This window comes from Labrus mixtus, chromosome 18 (assembly GCF_963584025.1).
Source record: "Labrus mixtus chromosome 18, fLabMix1.1, whole genome shotgun sequence".
Lineage (NCBI taxonomy): Eukaryota > Metazoa > Chordata > Actinopteri > Labriformes > Labridae > Labrus > Labrus mixtus.
Window position 1 is genome coordinate 16356589 of NC_083629.1, and position 23555 is coordinate 16380143.

The 23555-nt window shown below is 41.3% G+C and overlaps 1 protein-coding gene and 1 long non-coding RNA gene across 5 annotated transcripts in view; both read left to right on the plus strand.

Annotated features, from left to right (window-relative positions):
- The first annotated feature begins 612 nt into the window (after positions 1–612).
- Positions 613–2800, plus strand: LOC132993450 (uncharacterized). Of its 3 annotated transcripts, XR_009676472.1 has the most exons (4): positions 613–1032; positions 1126–1197; positions 1288–1587; positions 2702–2800. It is a non-coding gene; the product is annotated as an uncharacterized LOC132993450 (long non-coding RNA). The 3 variants fall into 3 exon arrangements; XR_009676471.1 differs by lacking the exon at positions 2702–2800 and having other exon boundaries at positions 622–1032; positions 1288–2695; XR_009676473.1 differs by lacking the exon at positions 2702–2800 and having other exon boundaries at positions 625–1032; positions 1459–2695.
- Positions 2801–3154: 354 nt separating this feature from the next.
- The window catches only part of LOC132992834 (protein jagged-2-like), a 60773-nt gene continuing 40372 nt past the window's right edge, over positions 3155–23555 (plus strand). The window contains exons 1-2 of one of the 2 annotated variants that reach the window (XM_061062355.1): positions 3155–3515; positions 4443–4766. In XM_061062355.1, coding sequence (XP_060918338.1) covers positions 3447–3515; positions 4443–4766 — 393 coding nt within the window. In that variant the 5' untranslated portion in view covers positions 3155–3446. The remainder of the gene's footprint in view (positions 3516–4442; positions 4767–23555) is intronic. The other variant, XM_061062356.1, reaches the window with a different exon arrangement.

The window sequence follows — 23555 nt, forward strand, 5'->3', positions numbered from 1 at the left end:
TTAAAATGTAGGTTTAATAATAATGCCATAATGGTCAAATCAATTGGAAACACAAGAAGACTACAGGGCTCTAAAGACACTAATGAAATATCTGATAGTTTTTTTTTTTTAGAGTATTTCAAAAACTTTTACTAAAGCAACCGAGCAGGTGAACATTTTCTGTAAAGTACGTCACCATCTTATGGATGTCTTGTACTATCAATATGAAACGTTTTCCAGGGGTCCCTTAAGGAGGTTGAAACTGCAGTTTTGGTGGAAATATGTAAGAAACTAATAAATGGATTGCCACAAACTTTGGTTCACGTATCAATGTTCTGCTCATTCATTTATTCTTGAAGTTTTCGTAATACTCAATTTTTTTAGATGCGTCCAACATATAAAATGTTTCTGTTACCAGACCTCCGTGTTAGCAGAGAGATGGCACCGTGTAGAAGAAGGAGGAGGCTTGCAAAGACTTAATCTTCCAACACAAAGGTGCTATGACCATTTTTGATTGTAACAGTTTTCAAAGCATTTAGCTTGATAGCAACTCCTACATGCTAAAGGATCATTTTAACCTGTCATGTACTGTAGGGCTGTTTTTCTGTTCTCTCTCTCTCTCTCTCTCTCTCTCTCTCTCTCATGTGTGCTCTCCCGATGCTGCTTCTCAGCATCCCTGCAGCCATCCACTCCTGTAGCAACATAGCAATCAGGGTCTGGAGTATCAAGGCTGGAGAGAGGTGGCAGCCTGTTGTCAGTGGGCCATTCGGCTGTGTGTGTTCAGAGGTCTTGAAGTTGTGTGACTTAAGTGCACTCCTCTTAAATAAATATATTTTTGAATGTGCTTGTACTTAGTCCCTCCTACTTTCCCCTGTGTTTTATTTTATTGTTACTCCCCTAATCTCCTAGCCGTCTTGGAGAATGTAACCAATCATCAACACACGAGAACATTTACAAGCAAGCTCTCAAGCCATGGAAGTCGACCATCGTGATGAACACAGTTCACCTTCCGGATGAGAGACGACCGATTCTACCTCTGGGCCATGAGTTTCTGTAAGTGACAAATAAGTACAAACACACAAAGTGTTCATATGAAACTTTGGTTAATTACGAAATGTTTTAATTTGAAATGTTTTGTAAAACTAGGAGTCTTTGAATAGAGAAGTCACATCTGAAAATGAAACTTAAGAAAAGGACTGCCACAGACCTTTTTTACAGGTTTGTCGTACTGATCTATAACATTGTGTTGTGACCACTGACACTCCAGTACGTTTTTTTTGTAGCTAATTAACCCCATTACTTCCCCAGTTTGTCTGTGTAGCGGTGTTTCCCATACTTCCTTATCACTGCTGATAAGCCCGGTCATAAAGGGATGAACACAAGACGTTTGTGTCTGTGTGCAGGCATGTGAATAACTCGTATGTACACAAGTATGTGCAAATGACAAAATGTGTGTGTCTGCACCTGCTTCCCTGGAAGGAAACATCTGCTGCAGGGTGTCAGAGGCCACCTGTCCACCTCCGTCCTGCAGGGAAACAGCAGCCGCTGAACGACCACTACAGAACTGATCCACTGTCTGAACCAGCGAAATCTGCAGCAGGAAGATCTGTAAGGGGAGAAACAGCTGTCTTATTAGATCCTCCCATGGCCCGCTATCTGAGACAGTGTGAGCTTGCATCATCCACCCAAATATGTGTTGAATAGCATAGCAATAGGAAATAATCCCTGCACACTGGAAGTAACACATTTGCAGGGTTTGCCTGCATGCTGGGACGCTTGAAATTGTAATCGAAATGGTTTAGAAACGTGTAAACTTGCCAAAAATACAAAAAATTTAAAAATACACACAACTTCCTTGATTAAACAAATTCTGACAATGTGCCAATATGATTTAAAAAAATTAAACGTCTTTAGTCTTGACTTAACTATTTTGACATCCAGAGGTCACATTAGCCCTCAATTATTTTACGTACATGCATGTTGGCCAGTGGATGAATCCTGCAGACTCCTCTAATGGCCTGGCTCTTTGCTCTGGTGCTACCGTGAGATAAACATTTGAGGTTTTGTTGAAATGCTTCGACAGAAATGGGATGAATCAGAATATATTCACTCATCCTTCAAGAATTTCTTCGGTGATCCGACATTTCGTCTTGCTCAAAAGTCAAAGTCACTCAGAGGCTGTTTGAACCTGTTTTTACCGATATTTCCCGTTAGATCCGATCAAAAGCTTCCTGTAAAAACCACTATTAAGAGGATCTCACTTTTTACACTCTGAAACGTCTTCTGTCTTCACACTTGTCTCTTCCCAGTGAGCAATAATTGTGATGTTCATGAAGAAAGTTGGTTAAAAATATGTTGCAATTGGGTAAGTCCGAGTCACTTTTCACACAGAAGAAACAATATAGACTATTGATCTTTTCAACTCAAAATCAAAATGTTCCATTAAAAGCAAATCTCTAATATCCAAAGTATAATCAAACTCAAAATATAAAGGTTAAGCTCTGGCTTCAGTCGAAAAAAAGGGGGACATTTGTGGGATATAAAATTGTGAAGAAGTTCAAAGTTTCTCCTCTGACCTGGATTGAAAATGTGTTTTAAAGTGCCAAATATGTTGAAAACTACTTATTTGATGAATGTGCACTCCTTCCACCACTTCATTGTAAGTGGGTGTTTTTGAGTGGCCAGTAGAGGGCGCTAACTGCCATGTTTCCTCTGTCTGCAGGTCAGTAAAGAGCAGCTCAGGTGTCCTTCTCAGAAAACATCATGTACTTAATGTTTTTGTAATGATTGTAGGTTTAATAATTAAAGTTTTATATATGTGCTTTATAGCCTAAATTCTGTTTTTTTGTATCATTGTGTAAATATTAAGCATTTTAAATATAAAAATACAAGAAACTTGAAAAAACACATGTTGATTTTTAATCATGGAAAACTCTGGAGACCACTTAAGTGTGACACATTCTCAGTCAAATTTTACACAAATACAAGCTCCTGTGTGAGTAAACTTCTACTAGAAATCCATCATCGACCCTTGTCCTGCCCCCTCTTCCTGATTTGCTCTCTGCTGACAAACGTCCCACCCAGGTGAGCCTGTGATTGGCTCACGCAGCTGTCCGTCACCGGGGGGCGGGGGGGGGAGCGCCCGGCTCTAGCTCTGTCAAACAGAGACGCACCGCTGCTCTCCTTCTCTGCTGTTTAGTGCGTCGAGCGGCGGAGGAAAGTGGAGTTCGCGCGTCTTGTTGTGCGTCCGTGGACCAAACAGCAGCAGCAGCGGTGCGCTTTTTTTTTTTCCTCCTCCAGATCCGCAGGCATCCCGGAGAGCAGCCACACCGTGCATTCAGCGGACACCAGGAGGAGGAGGGGGTGGATAACCGAGTTCTACTTCTTGTTCATGATCATTTTGACTCATTGAGACATTCATATTTTTGCATTTCCCTCATGGTAACCAACACTGTGCAGCCGGAGACATGTGGAATATTCCGGGGAAACTGCACCGCTTCTTACTAGTGTGTCTCCTTCTGACGCTGTGGGCTCAGGTGAGAACTCATTTTTATTCATATTGTAGACGTGAGTTTAACTTATACATCGACAGGAGTTATTTTGGAAAGGGTTAAATTCCTGCCTTAATTGAATTGCGTGTTCAAAAGTCGAATCATGTGATATAGGAATTTCTAAATTTGTGCTTCCTCCGGGGGATAAATTAAGTTTGAAGTTTACATGCAAATAATTGACAGTTGATGCTTTTTTTTTTGTTAAAAGACAAGTAGTAACAGTTTAAATAAGGCAAAGATGTGCATTCCTCCTTAAAGTTTCAACACCAAAGGTTTAATACCAATATCGAGTGCGTTAATGAGCCTGTATGCGGACTCTTAGCACCTTAATTACGCAAAACAGTTTCTTGGCTTAACATGTTTGCAGTGCAGCTTCACCTGTGTGGGGGAAACGTCGTGTTACTGTCTTTAACAGGTCTTGTAAGTTCAATTGCAAAAAAATTACGAGTTGCTTGTCTTCGCGTCTGTCAGATAGTTTCACTTCTCCGGAGTCTTTTCATCAAATTCATTCTGCAGTGTTTTGTTAAGGTGGGCTTTTCTGCAGTGCTCGGCTGCAGCCTGATATGCAGAGTGAGCTGAATTGGAGTGCTAGTATGTCGCGTTATTCAGCCCTGAAGTGCAACTGTGCCAAAATGTACAGTAGTGTGGGCTGCAGGGTGACTGAACACTGCAAAAAAAAAAAAAAAAAAAAAGTAACTTATTGTGGAATTGTCCTCTTAAATACGATTATAAAGTGTTATAATTTGACTTAAAATGTAAGTGGCATTGCTTTTACCATTACACCTGACCCTGAAATAGAAAATACAACACAAATGCGAATAGTTAACCAACAAATAGCATTAAACCACCTTTAAAATAAAATTTTAAAAAATTCCCTTTCAGTTTTTTTAAACCCTCTTCCGTCCTCCTCAGGTGTCACAGTCCACCGGTTACTTCGAGCTGCAGTTGATTTCAGTGGAAAACCCCAAAGGTCAGCTACTCAACGGCGACTGCTGCGACGTGGAAAAGAGCGCCGCGGAGGGCCAATGTGGCGTGGACGAGTGCGACACCTACTTCAGAGTGTGTTTAAAGGAATACCAAACGGAGGTCACGACCAATGGCCCGTGCACATACGGCTCGGAAACTACTAAGGTTATCGGTGGGAATACTTTTCAGTTCAAAGGCGGCCAGAAAACCGGACAGAACCGGAACAACGACGCCGGGAAGATCATCATCCCCTTCCAGTTCGCGTGGCCGGTAAGTGGCTCATTGACTCTCCAGTTCTGCTTTGAAAAGAAGTCCAAAAATGTCGGTGGTTATTGTTGTGGAAAGTTGCTCGGAAGTTTCAAAAGTTTCGCTTGATGCATCATCAGCAACCATTGTGGTGATCCTAGTTTATCGTTTCACCACAAAATAATCATCATTTCATGCTTTTAATAATCGATGTTGAGTCCAATAAAAGAGATAAATCATATGAGGAAGTTTTTATGTGTTGTTGGTGAATCATAGCACAGCCTAAAGTCGCTCAACCCCTCTCGTGCAAAGAGAAATTTGGCAGATTTTGGCACAGTTTTCTGTCTCTCCTTGCTGTCTTAAGTGTCTGCCTGCTATTCATTCTCCACTTCGCGTGCCCATTTAACAATTGGTGGCCTCTTTGTGTCACCAACCATCTCGCCAGGGACATCACATTCCTATGTTTGAGCTTTTGAGTGTATATTTTTGTGTTTCCAACCAAGCGACAGGCCTGTGCGCGCATTACGCACGACTTTTACGCACAGCGGCGGTACAGTGCGGTTTGATAGGTTACCAAACAAGCTACTGTTTATGTGGCTTCAGTTACAGAGTGTGAGAGGAGGGAGGAGGAGGGGGAGGACGGGGTGTAGTATGAGTGTTTGAAGGGTAAAAAAAAGCAGTTGTGTTGATAAAGAAGTGGCAGGTAACTTATTATCTAATCCAAACAGAGCAGCAGCCAATCAAAACCTGCCCAGGCTCCTTATTTGGAGAAACAGCGTGGGAAACAGGAACCGTGTTTTATGAAAGCTAAGGTTTAAGGAGCTGCTGTTCCAGTCAGAGATCTGTATCAGGGAGGTTTTCTGGTTAGGGTGACGTCCTGTGGAGGGAACGTCACAGGTTTGATTCCCACAACAGCTGAGTGAGCTGTCAAAAGAAGAGTCCTCAGTCATTCTGAGTCATTCAAACATATAATGAAACAACTTGTCAATCATGAGATGATAACTTTTTAACTTTTAAGATGATCAATTAGTTTCAAATATGCTACACCAACAGAAGTAATGTCTTACTAAACTTTTTTTTTGCCTATAAGCAGTTGTAAAGTCCTATTTTCTCTAAAACTATAAGCTTGCTGTCTTCAATTTTGTGTCATTGTCTTGACCATAGTGCTGTTTGCTTTGCAGTCTTTGTTTCTAGATACTGACCTAACACTGAAAATCTTAAATGTTATTTGTTTTTATGGAGAAAGGTTGACTGATCTCCTCAGAGTGGCGGCTTTTTCACGTGCTTTTCTGAAAACAAGATTGTTAGCTTAGACAGCCTCGTCGTACTTTTAGAGTGCAGTAAGAAAATGAAGCCTTTTCTGTCTTGCTGTCCTTGTTTGGCTTCTTACATTTATTGCATTTTTTCCTTATTGCTTACTTTTGATGTTGAAGATTTTTTTTTTATGGGTGTCAAGGTGAAATAAGTAGTGGGAAGTCTTGGATTTGGCTTTGGACCAAGATTGGACTTTTTCTAAAACTAAGAAGTTAATTGATGAATCAAAAAAAAAACCAGAAATATATGAAAGAATCATTAGCTGGCAGCCTCATTTTTTATTTATTTTGAAACCCCAGAGTTGATAATCAGTGATATGATGGATATGAAACTCTCCAAGCATCCTAAAATAATGGAAGATAATCCATCTTGAAAACTCATTCCAGACATAGTGGCAGTAAAAAGCAGAAACCCGCCTGTGTGTTCATGTCTGATACATACATATCGGACATATCGGGTGCTTTGTGTGCTCGACCAGCTATGTGACCTCTCCATTCATCACTCCCCATGGTCAGCTGTCAGCGGAGGGGAAGATGGAAGTAGTAAGTTGGGGCCCTGCGGGTGGATACGGTTACCACTAAGTTGTGTGTGACACAGGCCGAGGGTATCAGTGTCACCAACTACTCAAACAAGTGAAGATCCCCGCTCAATCTGGGCCGGGGGATGCCTTTACATCGCCGCCTCTCAGGTTCACGCTCTCTCCGTTATTGGGTCATTGTCTCACTCGCCGTGTGTGTGTGGGGTCAGTATTTTCCACTATCCATCCGGAAGGGGGTGGAAGAGTGTGTGTGTGTGTGTGTGAGTGTGTGTGTGTGTGTGTGTGTGTGTGTGTGTGTGTGTGTGTGTGTGTGTGTGTGTGTGTGTGTGTGTGTGTGTGTGTGTGTGTGTGTGTTAGGGGGCACAAAAGAAGGAGGGTATCAGTGTTCAGCAGCTTCTTCTGATGAGTCTGTCAAGGTTGAAGCAGTTAAAATGTCATTACAGCCAACACACTTCTTCAAATCAGTTTGACATCTCATGTAGTTTTCTTATTTGAAATCGGCAGTGCATATGACATCAACACATCTGCATGGAAGAAGATAATGTTTTGGTCAATTCATTTGTCCTTAAAATAGCCAAAAATAGTATGTCACTAGTTAAAAATTTTTTTTTTTTTAAATCCCGAATTGCAGGGCGAACGATCACAAACCCAAAGATGTTCAGGTTAGAAAGTTGAAAACCACTGAAGAGCAACACAATTTGAAAATTAAATAGCTGGAAAAATTTACTTTTTAGGCATTCAATTTAATCAGCGAGTTACCTCTGTTGTGTAGACTGTGTATAGATAAAAAAAAATGTTGTTGGTGCGATGTGTAAAGATCCTTATTTAGAACTTGGACAGAATGTTTGGCAATATGGAGGCATGTGCTCTTGTTTCCCTTTGATCAAAGGACCAGGGTGTATCAGTTCTGGCCCATCCTGTAGCAGCAGACGACCGTCCACCTACAGCCCCTTCACAAATTGCAAATCCCCAACAGCGCCTTAAGAAAGCTCCGCTGTCATTACGCCTGTGTTCTTACACATTGCATCCACAGTGGCGTAATATTGGCATCCCAGTGTGTGATTTCACGTTTCATTACAGTGCCGCAGCAGCACAAGAGCCACGGTGCGTAAACACACACTCATAGACACTCATCACTGTTGCGAAATCGTCTGTTTTGGGCTGATTTTCCAGGTTTATGTAAGGAGAGTCGCGAGTTTCTTTTTATCGGAAAGTGTGGTGATTCCTTCATTTCTTCATCAACTTCCATAAGCTGCTGTTGGATCAAATACATTTTCCATCCTCAGATTGAAAGTGAGAGAACATGTCTAGTGGGCGACTATTGAATCCGATTAATGTAGATGCCCTCTTTTTCACCATTTTTGAAGCCTCAAGTTTGAGTTCTCAGGCCGTAAAACGACAGATGTCTCACTCTGCTCATTCTTTACAAAGACCTTCTCAGACTGTAGTTTGCACTCTGGCACGCTGACAGACAGCTCTGACAGTCACTTACAGAGTGTGTGTGTGTGTGTGTGTGTGTGAGTGTGTGTGTTTGTGTGTGAGAGGCCGTGGCCTGTAGCCTCTGGTGCTGCTATAGTGGACTCCTTCAGTGGGTCTAACAGTATCTGGGCCACTGGTCCTGACATGAATTAACTGCTGAGGAACATAAAAAAGAAGGACATTGTTCTGCCGCCTCCTTCACTGATCATTTCCTCTTCATGCTAACCCCTCCGGCTGTTTGGGTCTTTAGTGACATCTTTTTCATGAAAGAGGCTGAGGGGGGGGGGGGGGGAGGAGAAGGGGAGGTGATGGGGAAGAGAGAGGAAGATGGAGGAGGCAGCCCCCCCCCCCATTCAAGTATTTGTATATTAAAAAAAAAAATCTACACAGCTTTCTTGTGAGGTTTCAGTCACGAGGGAGGTGTATTTTTAGGATGCTGAAACTTAAGATGTTGCCCTTTTTTTACAGTAGTGAGCAGAGCAAAAACAAGCATTTTCTTCTTCTACCCTTCCTCCTCTGCACCCCCCCCCCCTCCAACAAAAAAAAAAACCCAAATCTCCTCCTGTCTCCTTTTCTCTCTCTCTCTCTCCTTATGGGGTATTTTTAGAGCTGCTGTCCTCCCCTCACCCCTCTGTGAGTAAATCAAGGATCAAGGGTGCGTACTCCTTCAGTTTCATGGCCCGTTTCCCCCCCCCCCCCCCCCCCCCCCCCGCCTCTGCCCCCCTCTTTTGCCAGAACACCCCCCTACCCCGCCGTCTCCTCCCCCTCAGCCTGGCAGATCTGAGAGGACAGAGGTGGAACAGCTGTTGTTTCGAGACTCACTCCTCCTCCTCCTCCCAGAATAAATGTTTTAGTGAAATAGCATTAGGAAAAGCGGCTTTGATTACAGATCAGCTCCTCGGAGGAGTATCAGTGAGCAATCACAAAGTGCAATGTTGGATGACGGCGAGTCGTCGCCCTTCTTCTTCGGTTTGTTCGGCTCATTTTGCCGAGTGCGGCCCTGGCACCACAGCCCGCTTTTCCATCAGGATCCCAGCTCAGTTTGGTGATGCCTTTACGCTTGATTAGTTTTGTTACAGGAGGACAAGGGTGTGATAGTGAGTGGAGGTGTAGGGTTGACGGAGCAGGTTCCGTGTAAGAGAGGGGTGATGTTGGTTAATTCTAGCAAGAGGCCCACATGTGCTTAACAGTTGTGCAACAAAAACAAAAGATGGGACACACTTGCAAGACTTTAATTGTTGAGGTCCGTGTCGAATGCCAAGTCTAAAAGTAAGCATAAAACGTAGCTTATAAACTGAGGAAAGTGACGCAGTCATCTCAACATGCGGATGCTGTGAGCGTGTCCGTTGAATGCGCCGAAACGATGCCCGGTTACGGTAAAAACACACTTTGTAAAACTGGGATTCAATTTCTTTTTTGTATTATTGTAGCACGAGGGTGGCAGGATTATGCACACGACACCCTGGTGAGTCATTGAGCCCCCCAATTTGGCCCCTTCCTTAAAAAAAACCCCTTCCTTAAAGTGTTGAAAGGCTTTCCAATGGTTTAAATCAACAATTCAATCAAACAAAGCTTATTCCCCCCCCCCCCCCCCCCAACATATCTAATGTGTTAAGAAATCGATTTCTGATTTTGCTTTGCACAGACTTTTAAGTGCTAACAGAGAGCATTGACTAACACAATTTTGGCCCTAATTGCGTCACTTACTATAACAATTTTGGAGATTCCAAACAAAAAGCTCGACAGCGGAGGCATTGATGTGCAGAGATCCGCTCATGTCAGGAGTGAATATACCCGGGAGACATTTAGCAGGTTAAATATAAGAACCTCTTTCGATGTCCAGAACCCAAAGGTTGAAATGAGTTTTGATCCGGCAGCAGCAGCCGATTATAGCCACTGAGATGGCAGGATGAAGGCTGAGGTAATCATCAGGAGGACGAGCCATGACAACTGTGGCGTCGAGATGACCTTGTTCAACATAGACGAACTGTTGCACGTTGTTTTGCATTGAAGTGTTTCCTCCTCTTCTTGGTAGGAAACCTTTAAACTGCTAATCATTTTTGATAGAATCCTCACCATTCTGCATGTTATTGCTGAGAAATGTTTGAATTGACATGTGATTTAATCCCTAAATTGATTGTGAGATGCAGTGCATAGTTTTCTTTTTTTTTTACCATTGAGTCAGACTTTGGAAACATCAAAACTCTCAAAGTGACACATGCTTCTCTGAGAAGAACAACAAACTGAGGCCACACTCGGCTCCCTCTGCGTGCCCTCTCTGTCCTGTGTCTTTAATAAGCCTGAAAGCCCGCAGGACGCCCTCAGCATGGGCTCCGTTACGTGTTGTGTGTCGGCCAGGCGAGGCGGTTGAACGCTCTCTGCTCGGTTAACTGCGGTCAGGACGAGGCTGCTCGTCTTTCCCACGGTGCCGCTGGCTGGGTCCAAGTCAGCTGACCTGGACCCGAGGCGTAGAAATGTGTGATTAGCTGCTCAGTCTGTCCCGCCGATCGATTGTTGATGCTGCTGGTGGATTGTGTCCGAGGTGTGACCGGTGTGTGTATATAGTGGCAGCTTTGTGTATTTGTATTTGTCACGCTGTGGGGAAGCAAATCAGTTCTCACAGTTGCAAAATGGGGGAAAACCGGAGTTCTCCACACATGTAAGCTAGTTTGAGTGTTAAAACTTGGTTTGAATTGAAGTTTAAAGTCTAGGAGATGAATGGAAGTTTGGATTATCATGCGAGAAAGAGATCTCAAGTTATGTAAAAATGGAAATCTGACTCTTAATCTGTATCAGCGTTACACTTAGCAACTATTTCACTATTAGTCTTAAGGACTATACACACTGAGTCTGTTTTTTTTTTTCTTACAAAATCGCCGCATGTTTAAATAGAAATATGATCTAATGTTGTGTCAATCATGTTCGACACTTTCGGCTGTCATTATTTTATTTGAAACATGTTTTCGATTTTGTGCGGGGTTTTTTTGCATCCGTCCAAATGTGTGTGTCCCTGCCTCCCCCCGTCTTTATCAGAAAAAGTAGGGTTTTCCTTCACACACTATTTTCTTCTATGATGTGTAACCTGAGTCTCATTTATCACACAAATATCACAACCTCTATACTCATTATGTAGTGTGAAACATTTGCATTGTTGCTATAGTTACCTTTAGTTTATTCTACACTGAGCTGTGGTTAACTTACACTGTGTTTGTCATGTGCTGAGATCTTGTTTCAATGGACACCTGCCAGCCAATCAGAAAGAAGACATAGACATGATATGATATTGAACTACATACAAGCCCTATACATTTGTGTGTGTGTGTGTGTGTGTGTGCAGTATGTACAGGACAGTATGTACAGGACAGTTTTATATCTTTGCACATGGAGGCATCTTTTTAGGACCTCATTTACTTTTATAATAACAAACATTTTAAGACCTTAAGTTTCAATTTCAGTCCAAATTATTATTATTTTTTTTTAATTTCAACCTGTAAATCAGGCAGGTTTGGCCGTAAAGAAGTGAAGGTGCTGTTCTTAAAGACGGCCGACCTCTCCCAATGTCTTTCCCCACCTGCTGAGACCTGATCGCGACTCGGTCCACCTCCGGATATGATTTCGCTGATCCCATATAGCATTCCTACCGCAATGCATTCATCATGCATTTACGCCTGGTATTAACACGTTTCCTCTATCTCGATAAAATATCTCCTTACAGACAACATGCCTCTGCCAGGCGTCATAGTTGTCGATGTGTGTGTAGACATAGTATATGTACTTTGTATGTATTTTTAGGTGAGGTAATGAAATGCATGTGTTGTGAGCAGTGAAAGGAGCAGCGTCGATTAAAGCATCACACACACACATACAGCTTGATTTCCCACTTGATTCCCTGTACTGTAGATGAGAAGCAGGGAAGGATGGGAAATTTGGAACGAGAGAGGTTGAGGTTCAAATTGACCAAACCCTTCATTGTTGCTTTATTTGTTTATCCCCCAAAAATCTCTCCCATATCCTTTGTTTATCTTGTCCATCTCTCCCAGTCTCTGGTGAACTAAGAGAAAACCCCGTAGCTACATATTTTGTCCGTTAGAAACCATTTGGCTCCTGTGCTTCACTTTTGTTAGCTTGCTTTGAGGGTGTGATCACACCTAAAGTTTGCTTTCTTTGGTCTGAGACAGAGTGGGAAAAGACGCTTGTGTTGTCTTTTTTGTATTTTGCTCGTTCGGGCTCACATTGTGAAGCAGCTCATGGACCAAAGTTTCATGGAGTCGGAAGGTTTTGATTCCCATCATGCATGAGGGTCTGTAAGAAATGGCCTGATTTTTTTTTTATGGTAGTTTGAATCATGTCTGTTTTCCAACTTGCACAACTTTTTTTGAAGTGTGCTTTCAGCATCTCATGACAGATTTCTTAGTAATTTTGCCTCACTTCTTCCGGAGTAAAAAGCAACAGAAGTAGAAGCTGCTGGCAAACATCTCCCTAACTTTTCTGCCTCATTTTATGGGCCATTAAACTGAATTAAAGCACTTAAACCTCAATCATTCAAGTAAACTGCTTGGTATGAACACACCCTGACACATCCCTTGACTGTGTGTAAGAGTAAGTTAATCAAACTGGGCGAATCATTCCCTGGCCAGTTTTCTACAATCCTCGTTTCTCTGCACGTTTCCGAACATGGACGTGGTGCAGCCTGTTGTAAGCGTTCTCTCCAGAGGGATTGGGTGAAGGTTCAGCAGGGTTTCTCAACACATCTGGGGCCAAAACCCAACCTCCCACTCAATGGAGAAAGCCATGTAACACTCTCACACACTTCGGAATCCACAATGTGTAGAAAGCGATGTTTCGCTGCTTATTCAGAGGAAGTTAGGCAAACCCAATTGATAAATACATCGACGTGCACTGATTTGCCCCGTAGACGTACTGCTGTTGTGTGCAGGCACTTTTTCTCTGCAGTCTGAGATAATAAGCCACTAGGGGTGTGCAGAGATGTCATTATTAAATCATTAATGAATCCTCCCCCAATACGAGATGTTGAGAGACGAGGGTGCAGCCCGCTGCCTTCAAGTAGAGAGACTAGATCTATACTATCTAACAAATAGCTTCTGTAATGTGGTCTAAATGAAACAATCTTGACAGGGGCTTTTTGAAATGGAGGATATCAACACATCCCACTAAAACAACATTTTATTTGCTTTATTTTGATGTACAGTACGTTAAGGAGGTTTGAATGAAGTGAAGCCACAGACTCAGTGAAATGAACGCAGAGGGAGGGGCAGAGGAATATGGCTGGGGGACCGGGACTCAGGCGTCGCATGTGTATATAACAAAAAATTACTTATTTTAAATGCTAGACAATTATTAAACTATTCGGATATTAAAAAAAAATCTTTAACCCATCTCACTATTCAGCTCTATAAGCCACTGTTCAAGTGCAGTTTAACCTCCGATTAAAGAGATTTCAATAACCTGGAAAGCAGTCGGTAACAAGCTGTGTGAATGTCCAGGTGATCGTGTTTCTTGCATTACCAACTTCTGTTTCCACCTTTCCAAAACGGATAGATATGATGAACTTGGGTAATTTGGTGGCCTAAAGGTTTTAGGTGCCAATCACTGACACTAATTTCATTGCTTTTGGTCTACAGGAGACCCTTTGTCCATCACAACTATTGCATTATGAAAATGCTATTCTTATCTACAGGTCTATTTTAGGTCTTAGTACAGGAAGTTATAATCTTTGGCCCCAGGAACTTTTTTTACGCTCTTTTCCAAAGGTCAGAACTGAACTCGGGAAGAGACATAAATGTTTGTAAGAGACTTTTGTAACTTTTGTGTCTGCATGAGAAGCCAAAAGAACGTTTGAAATGTCACTATTAGCCATTGTTTGACTTTGAATAGATTGTCACCGCTCTCTCCTGTTTGAGGCAGCTTTGGGTTAAAATATGTCCGGTGATCAGTGTTTTTCTTTTAACGTTTTGTTTCTTTTCTTTATTATCGATCATTGGGGAGAAAACTGCTGTGATATTGTTTCAAAACTTGTGGTGTCAAAAAGTATGGAAATAGTGACAGAAGAAATCAGAACACAATCAAAGTCGAAGTTTGTAACAGTTATTTATTCAACCATCTCTGTTCTTTTTTATTTTTCACTACGTGTCCTTGACAGCTGTACAATCCGTCACCTGAACTGCCCTCGCGGTACTTGAAGTTTTTCCTCCTGCTGAAGACTTGAGGTTAAAACAACATTTGGAGCTTGAGCTGCATACAGCAGATTTAGTCTCTCTCTTATCGTCCTATCCTGACATTTCAAATGTTTTGGGTTTTTTTCTTCACTTTTTATTTGCCACATCCGCGCTCAGGTGGATCAATAATAAAGGAGCCCCTCTTTTGGATTTTCCAGCAGCCTATCTACCACTTTTATGTCCACACTGTGCAAAGGAGGCATGCTTTAACCTTTATGTCACTGCACCTTCCAGAGGGAACAACGACTTTGTGCCTCAGCTTTTGTGCGCTGATATGGAGTTATCAAGACGAGTGGAGGGAGGGGAAACCGAAAGCTGGAAGAGAGAGATGGAAACATAAAGAAGCAGAGATAGAGGAGGGCAGCTGTGTTGGGCAAAATGTCAGGAGTGGATTTGAGAGCGTTTACATAAGGCCTCTCTTGTGCTGCTCTCTGGAGTGTAACATGCTGAATCTGGTATTCACGCCTGCCTCAGGTGACGCTCTCTTTATATAGAGCGGAGTCCTGTTGTTGGTAGATGATGATAAGAAGCCATATTTAGGTTTTCTCAGGTTTTGGGGTCTTGAAGTGTCCGCTAGAACTCTTTGTTGGTCCTATCCACCTGATTTGTGAGATTTTTCAAAAGCAAGAGAATAAAGAGGAAGGCGTCATAAAACATTAAGTATGGCATCAGGGATTGAATACCAGTCCCACTTTCTTAGTGTTGATGTTTCATTCATCTTCTTTGGGGCTAATATGTCATCTACCAATCACTTTGTGTGACCTTCAGAGAAATATCCTAAAGGGATTTAGTTAATTTGATATTTGATAAGATATGTGCTGCAGAAAAGCTTCACATCCTCACATCTTAGAGGCTGAAATCTACAAACGTTTGACATTTTTTAATTCCATAAATTACCAAAAACAGTTAATAAGTTACCTCAAACTGTGACTCAATCCAAAATGAACCCCCAATCTATGCACCACTGTAGTAACTTTACACGAGTGATGCCGATGCTACAAGAATCTGTTAAGAAAATGCATCCTGCTGCTTTTTCTCTCTTTGCCAGTACTTGTTTGAATAAACATTGACTTAAGAAAGACCATGCTTCCTACTTAAATGTTTGTCACATTTCAATAATGCAAAATGAAAAGTAGCTCAGATACGAAATCTGTCTCAGCCATGTTGTTAAAAGCTGCAAAAGTTCTTCAGTGAGTCACTGCGGACGTGTTTGGTATAAATGTCTCTCTTTCCCTCTCTCTGGTCTTGTCTTCCACTTCACTCTGTTTACAGCCCGTTATCCAATCAGCAGCTCCAGCCAACAAGCATCTGAACTGGTCACAGACGCACTCCCAGTATTACTCGTGCATATGAGTTAGCAGAAAATCTGTCAGACGGTCCACATTCTGACAAATGCTGCTGGATATAAAAGCTTTGAATTTCTAATAGACATTCCTCACAGCTAGGGATTATGGGGATTGTGGTGTGTGTTGGTGGGTGGGTGGTGTAAACAGTCTTTTGCAACAATCAAGACAAATAAGTGACATTTTGATTTGGTTTCATGCAGAAGAGCAGCCCTTTTTTGATTACATTTGACTAAATAGTTCCTAATGGTTTTGATTGTGAAATCGATGCTCAGATGGTAACATGTCATTTTCAGATTAATATGCCTCTGTTTTACTGTCATCTTTCTTTGCAGCCTTCCTTTGCAAATATTGTCTTTGCTGACACCTCTTAGAAAAGCATAGATGTCTGAATGAAGTGCATGAAAGTACCGGATCTGAATCGCTGTAAGAACCTTTTGTGCATCATTAAAAAAGATTATAACATAAGGGGTATCAATTGTGCTTTTGACACAAGGCAGCATATTCACCTACCCTGTGGCTGCATTGCACAGTATACAGTAGTGTGTATGCACAGCGGCCTAGAGGGTGTAATAGTGGGAGTGTGGGTAGAGTCTGTGCAGCTAGTTTCTCAGTTGCAGCATCTGATTACAGACAGAATAAAAAAGAGAGCACAATGTTGTACTCAGATTTTGATCTCTGTACATGCTGTGACTTACTGAAATCATCGCTTCCAGGCTTTGGCACCTTAAGTTGACGAAGAACAAACCAAAAGTGTTGGAAAAGGTATGTTATGCAATGGAAATACTCCCCTGAGTACTTCCATTTGTATACAAAGCTAATGCAGTCCCTTTTTTTTTTTTAAGCACGTCACGGAATCTGAAGATTAATTGATGGATTTAAGATGATGGATTTAAGGTGGTGTTTTCTCCCCGTGCTCCCTTCTCAGAGCATGTAAAGCATCGATTCACCATAAAAGACGAGTTCACAGGATTCTTCTGGAGGAGCCTGTATAACCTGGTGCGACAGAAATAGCTCCTCATGCGTTTGGTGTGGGAAAAGTGAATTGGGTCATTTTTCCATTCTCTAGCTCAGTATAAAGACCTGATTAGATTAGCTTTGATTAGATTTGCTGTCTGTACGGGGCCTCCTGGGAGGGGGCTGGGGGGGGTACGCTGAGGCCTTCTTAGAGGGAGGAGGTGGTGTTTGGTGGAGGTGGGGGGCTCGTTCTGTTAATAATGTGCTAAATTAACCATCCCGGCTTCTCTCTGCCGGGAGCGAAATGTTTTATTCATGTCAGTAGACTAACAGGTGTGACGTGACAGGTGTTACTGCTGCTTTTTTTTTTTTTTTTTTTTGTCTTTCTCTGATCACAACTCGAGTAAAGTTGTTAATTGGGTCTCAGGCTTTTCTTTTATCTATTAACAATTCCCTGCTGCTGTGAATTTCTATTAAAGGAACAATTCTCTTGATTTTAGCCCACCTTTAAACGTCAAACTTTGATCTGAGGTGATGACGTGACAGATATTTATGTAACGAAGCACACACTGAGGTATTAAACATAGATATTTTCATTGAAAGTTTGTTTAAAAGTAGAACTTCTTTCTGTTAAACTTCTTTAGTCCTTTAGTTTAATATCATTGACATCAAAGGGCTATTAAGACCTGAGGCTAGAGGCTGTAGAAATATTAAGTTGGCTAAATCATCCTGACAAATGTATACTTTAATGCTTGGTATGAGTTTGTGTTTATGAATGTTGATAAGAAGTGGTTCGTATAGAGGGAGTTGTCTAGCACAGTGTCTACTGAGTGTTGCTACAGTGGGGATTTGGTTTAGCTAACACTGAAGAAGTTCAGAGCACTAGCAGACTAGCCGGGCTAACAAGTTTAGCATGTCGGGTTTTTTTTAGCTAATTTCACCCTTGAGACATGCTGGCGAATTAAAAGTCACCATTTCTTGATGCATTCATCACTTGAGGAGATTCTCTAATGGAAACTAAAATACAGTGTTCCATTTTCAGATGAGGAAAGCTCATTCATTTTTTTTTTAGAACTTTGCCAAAATTACAACATTGTGCAGAATATGTCAGACAGAAAAAAAGTCATGCTTTGTTTGGTAAATCTGCAAGGGTTTAATAAAACTTTAGAAAATGCTTGTTTCTTTTAATGGAGGTTGAAACGATCCATTCTGATGCTGCCTAGGAAGTCAGGTAAATCTGATCGTTGACTGACTTTTGCGACACAGGGTCAATCAGATTTTTTCACTCGAGGCCCACATTTTTTTGTTAATTCAAATGACAATCAGGAGGCTGTTGTTGGAGAAGAGGGCTCTAAAAACATCTTTACTTAACCTGCCTAGAGTAACAAAGAGCAGACTGCTAAAGTTAGCAAGTAGCTGGTGAGCACAGTGCAGCATTTAGCAGCTAAAGAGTGAGATATGACCTGTAGGACTTTGTGGAGACCAACAACAGAGCTAAAAGATAAAAAAAAAAAATACTTTTATTTTTTTTTATTATTATTATTTTTTAAATTATTTTATATAATTTATTTGCTTTCTACTTACCTATGACGGTCTGAATAGGATTAGGATTGTGCTGTTTTTTTTTCTTCTAGAGGCTGTTTGATTTGTGTCTTAGCATGTTTAGCTAGCTTTTTGTGGTTTCATTTGCCGCATCAGCTTGATGTTGCAGGCATTAAAGAAATTAAGTTAAAATTTTCATAGCACATGCACAAACATCATGAACCTTATCGTCATGGTAGAATCCACCAATGGTACTATAAGTTAAACAACTACTGCACGTTCTAGGCTGGAATCAAGGCTCCACAAACTTGTAAATGACAAAAGAAGCTTGCACAAAGAATGAATCTTATTCATAATACATAAACCTTGTATGCATGAAACAAAATTCTGTGTGTGTGTGTGTAGCTGCTCCAGACTGTACAGTATAGTCTCAGTAGAGCTGTGTGTAGCCGGCGGCTGTTCCTGCCGTGCTGAAGCAGTAATTTATTCATTGAACAGGTGAAGGCGGTGCGGAGTGGGCTGGTTTCTCCTCGCCTAATGAAAACCCAAATCCCTCTGACTCCTGTAAATTGGTTAGGAGGTGTCAAGTGTCTCCTAACACGTCCCCACCCCCACCCCCACCACCAGCCCATACCCCTCACACACACACAGATTCGACTCATAAGGTCGTCTCACGGCAGACAGCAGGGACGTGACACTTTGATCCTCCAGCTCCTCTCCTTCAAGGACACAAACTGCACACTTGAGTTTAGTCACACACTCTGATATGTTTAACACACACACTAACAAACACACACACTCATGTCAGGCTCCTCTGAGGCCGTGGGACAGACCCATCTGTCTGGGAGCCGGTGGCTGTGACATTTAAAATGGATTACAAAGGGAAAGATTGATTATGATAATGTCCACTTATTTTCACTCATTACAGAGTTATGGCTGCTCGCTGAGCTCATAAATCACTGCTGTGTCATCTCCAGCTGATAGAGAAAGAGCCTCAGTCTGATCAAGCGGCTGCTGTTGATGTTTGTGCCAAAGCTGTAGACAAGATCATCCTCATGATGTCTTCATGATTTCTGATTTAAGAATGTTTGGAGCAAATACTTTTTTTCAATTGCGGTTTTATGCCTGGTGACTTTAAGTTTCGTGGTAGTAAGGCTTAAACATACTTTTAACACTGACTCTCACTTTATGAATTGACTAATCATAGGTCCCTCACCTTCTTTCTGTGCCAACCAATTGCTATTCTTCTGTACTCTGAATACAGTATAGGACTTCAGACTCTGATTCTGGGACATGCTAAATCTAAAAAAAGGTTTTCTTCATTTCTAGGTTGAAAGATCGGTTTTACCCCTAAAAATTGTGAATGTAGGCTGCTGTCCTCCCCCGTTTGTCTAATGGCAGAGTGTGGAAGTCAGTCGAGAACTCATTTCTGTATGTCCATTTCTGATTCTGATTATTTAGACAACGTGGGTGCTGGGTGAGAAAAAGACAACTGAGTCAGGTGGAAAAATAGTTAAAACACCTGCGCTGCGTGAAGACTCTTTGAGCCTTTATTTGCAGGATAGTGTGCAGTAATATATGATTGCATTTCCACTTCTGTATGCTTTATTTGTATTCAAATCAGTGCTACATGTCCAATGTAAGATAGCTGTGGCTGTGGATCATAGCACAAGTCTGTGTTCATGACTAAACAATGTTATTGTATCCAGTAAAGATGCCAAATTCTTTATACCTGCATTGATGTTAAAAAAAGAAGGTCACTCCTTTATAATTGTTCACACATTGTTGGTTGACTTATCAAGATCGATGCTGGCATTGTTTGGAGGTGCCTCAAACTAGCATCAGTATCAGCTCCTGAGCTCCAGCTGAAAATATGGAAATCATTGAAAGAAGCCATGAAAGAAGAAACAGAGGCAACGCATTATGGCCCACCTCTGGAGTTCTGTTCCTCAGATGTTGCCAGAACCACGTGAATTGAACTGCTTCAGTTTATAGTCTTAGGATGTAAAAAGAAGGAAGCTCTGCCACCAGACGGTTTAGTTACGTGCAGTTCAGTTTGAAGAGGAAAAGTTTGAAGCTGTCACTGCAGACCAAAGTGTTCTTATGTTCTTGTTTTTGGTGATGTAACTGCTCAGATTTGGCCGACTCTCACTTGTTCATGGTGTAATATGTTCTTACTGTCAGAGGGAAGAGGATGGTTAAAACATGAGATTGCATTTCTGTCCTTCTGGAAGCAGACTCCAGCTAAAAAAAAAAAAAAAACAATCTGAAAAGAATCTTACTGGATACAGTGTCCCACATTTTGTTGCCATTGTAACAGACTGTGTGACCATTAGAGTGTCTCCTCACATTGTAACTAACAGGGGATATAGAACAGACACTTCAGCTTGCACAAGTTCATGAAGATCCAATTTGTTTTCAGAATCATGAAGTCTTATTGGGAGATCTTGTCCTGCTGCTTGTTCCCTCTTTTGTAACATATCAGCTGCGTAATCTCCTTCCGAACCAAAACAGCCAAGTAAATATCACAGGGAATAACTCAAACCTCCTAAAAAGTAAAGTCTACACTCTATAATGAAAGGTTTTACCAAGAGCTTATTAGATTTGTAACATCCAAATTTCAGTTGTACATGTTTGAAATGGTTTTTCGGCTTATCTGATTGGTTCAAATCTCAGTAAAGAAATGTGATTATGTGCACTTTGATTCATGTTTGTTCACACACAGTACCAAACTACAAGGAAACTATGGTTTGGGAATAAAAGTAACACGAGCAAAACTGAAAAATAGCTCAAAATTTAGATTTTTTTCCCCCAGATTAAACAATAATATAAAATGTATTTGCAAACAAAATTAACAACAAAAGGCCTTCCAATGATGTCAATTAAGTCCTGCATTTTTCATGCATCTGTCCCAATAGTTTTATTTGTTTGTCATTTTTCCTAACTGATCAAAGACAAAGTTAAAGAAGTAAATGTTGCCAAATGTGGATACAAAAGCCCTAAACCTGCTTGTTGTGAACACACCCTGAAGCAACCACCAAATACTTGTAGCTACATGGTCTCATATCTGTGTCATGGGATTTTCTCTCATTTATCACTTTTCATGGCCGTCCAAACTGTGAACTCCTCAACCCCAAAATTTGAACGCCACAAAATGACCTGCGCAGTGCCATAAAGGACTTTAACTCTCTACCTTTTCGTTTCGTGTTTCTGTGTTCTCTCTGCCTCTAATCTCTCCCAGCACCACTTTGTAACGTCCCCTGTAATCTTCCCTGCAGCCCTCAGTCACTCTGAGTCACACTTGGGTCATGGGAACTCACAGCTGCTCGTCCGGCCCCATGCAGTTGACAGACAGCGAGCACCATTTTGGTTTGTTTGCTGATGCCCGTGAAAAAATGCCTTGCACCTGAAACAATTTCAGAGTTGGAGCTTGTTGGCGGAGTCTGTCTCCTCTTGAAACTAGGGCATAGTGTGCAGACATGCTGGGCTTTTCCACACAATAACCACTTAACACTCAAAGCACTGAATATTGTACAATAATTAAAATGTTTGTATTGTTATCAAGATTAGAGTTTGACATCAGTGTTCTAGTTTCTGCTGGTTGCTAGTTCGTAGTCTGAGTGATATTGAACAGGCTAATTTGAATGTGATAAGATTTTATGGAGGACAAGAGTCTGTGTGCAGCGTGAAGGAGACAGAGCTCTTTGAATTGGCAATCACCAAACAACAGTTTAGCTTTTTATGAATTCATATGTACAAGGAGGTGGGACAAAACAGATAGTGTATCGTAGTCTTTGGTTGTGTAATGCCATTATTATTTTGACTCACCACTTCATGACTTCACATGGTGATGCTTATGACATGAATGAGGGTAACCTGAATGGAATTAATTGGCCAAAAAATTAGTTGATAGACGAAGCAGTCAGTGAGATAGTATCCACAGTGATAAGAGGTGAAACTGGAGCCAAATTGCAGTAAACATATACACTTTACCTTTTTAGGGGCATTTTGTATTCTTCAGTTAATCAGATATTACGTGATTGTCATGCAATGGATTGTTATCATAGAACAGGTGTAGTGTAGTGTTATTGTTGTCATGTGCCATGAATTATAACTCGTATTGTGAGTTACCCACCAATTCCAATGCCTAATTTATACAAGTGTCTGCATACGAGTGGAGATAACAATCACGTTGTTGATTCATCTCTGAACTCCAACACAATTTCGTCAGTCTCAGGTTGCTATCTAGACTATGCAATGAGCAGCTCAGAGATTTGGAAAGGGCCTTAATGTCACTTGTTTTTATTTTTATGACAACTGCTGGGCATTCGGGTAAACTGCAAAATTTCGGCCGTAACTCAAAATGCTTAATCCTTGTCAGATGATAGCAGATGGGATTATCTGATGACTAGAAATATGCACAACAGCCTGGGTAGGAATCTCAGGGTAATTCATGATACGAAACGATACAACATGCGACATGTGGCCCATGATAAGACAACAATTCTATCACAGTATAGCGATTCTGGAATAATTGATGTATTGCAAGACAGTATTACAATAATGCATCACGATTTCTGATGAACTGAGGAATACAAATGCCCCTTTATTCACTGTAATTCTTGTGTTTTTCACACTTCTTGTCACTGCTGTGGACCATAATCCTGCTGTCTTCTTTTTCTTTTCTTTTATATAATGTTTCCCTCATTCCTAGCATACATGACTCATGAAGTGGTAATGTGGTGAGTCAAAATGCCAAGTTTAGGTCAACAATTCGATTATTGTACCACAGAGGTCAGAAATGACAATATCTATTACTCTATATATATTTAGTCCTGTTCCTACAAAATGGCCCTTAATATGTATATACAAAAAGCAAGTATTCCAAGACACTTATTAGGATTTTAAAACGTTTTATAATTCCTTTCGTAGCTACCTGATACAGGCTTTATTTGGGCCATTATACTCTTCAAGAAACACTTAACAGTATTGCTTCCATCCTCGCAAATGTCTCCCCTGCCATTTGACTCAAAAGCCACTCTGAGTCCTTAAGAAATCCCTGCGGAAAAGGCAGGAAAAATGAATTCCCACATTGGAAATCAATACATTACCCACACAAAGTGCCCTTAAGCAAGTCATCAAGTCATCAAATCCCTGCTAGATCCAGGGGTTCTGACCTCCCTGTGGAGTCAAGAAAGGATGAACCTCCTCGTCCTTTGGGATCAATAAAGTGTCACGGAAAAGGTGGTTGAGGGAATAATTCTCTTCCTGATCTAGGGGTGACAGAGGAAAGCTGGATTTGGTATCTCTGAACCATGTTATCATAAAGAATCAGGCCAGGCTGGTGAAATATGAAAAATGTGTTCTGTTGGTTTTCAGGTGAATGTTTGGTTCTTTGATAGAA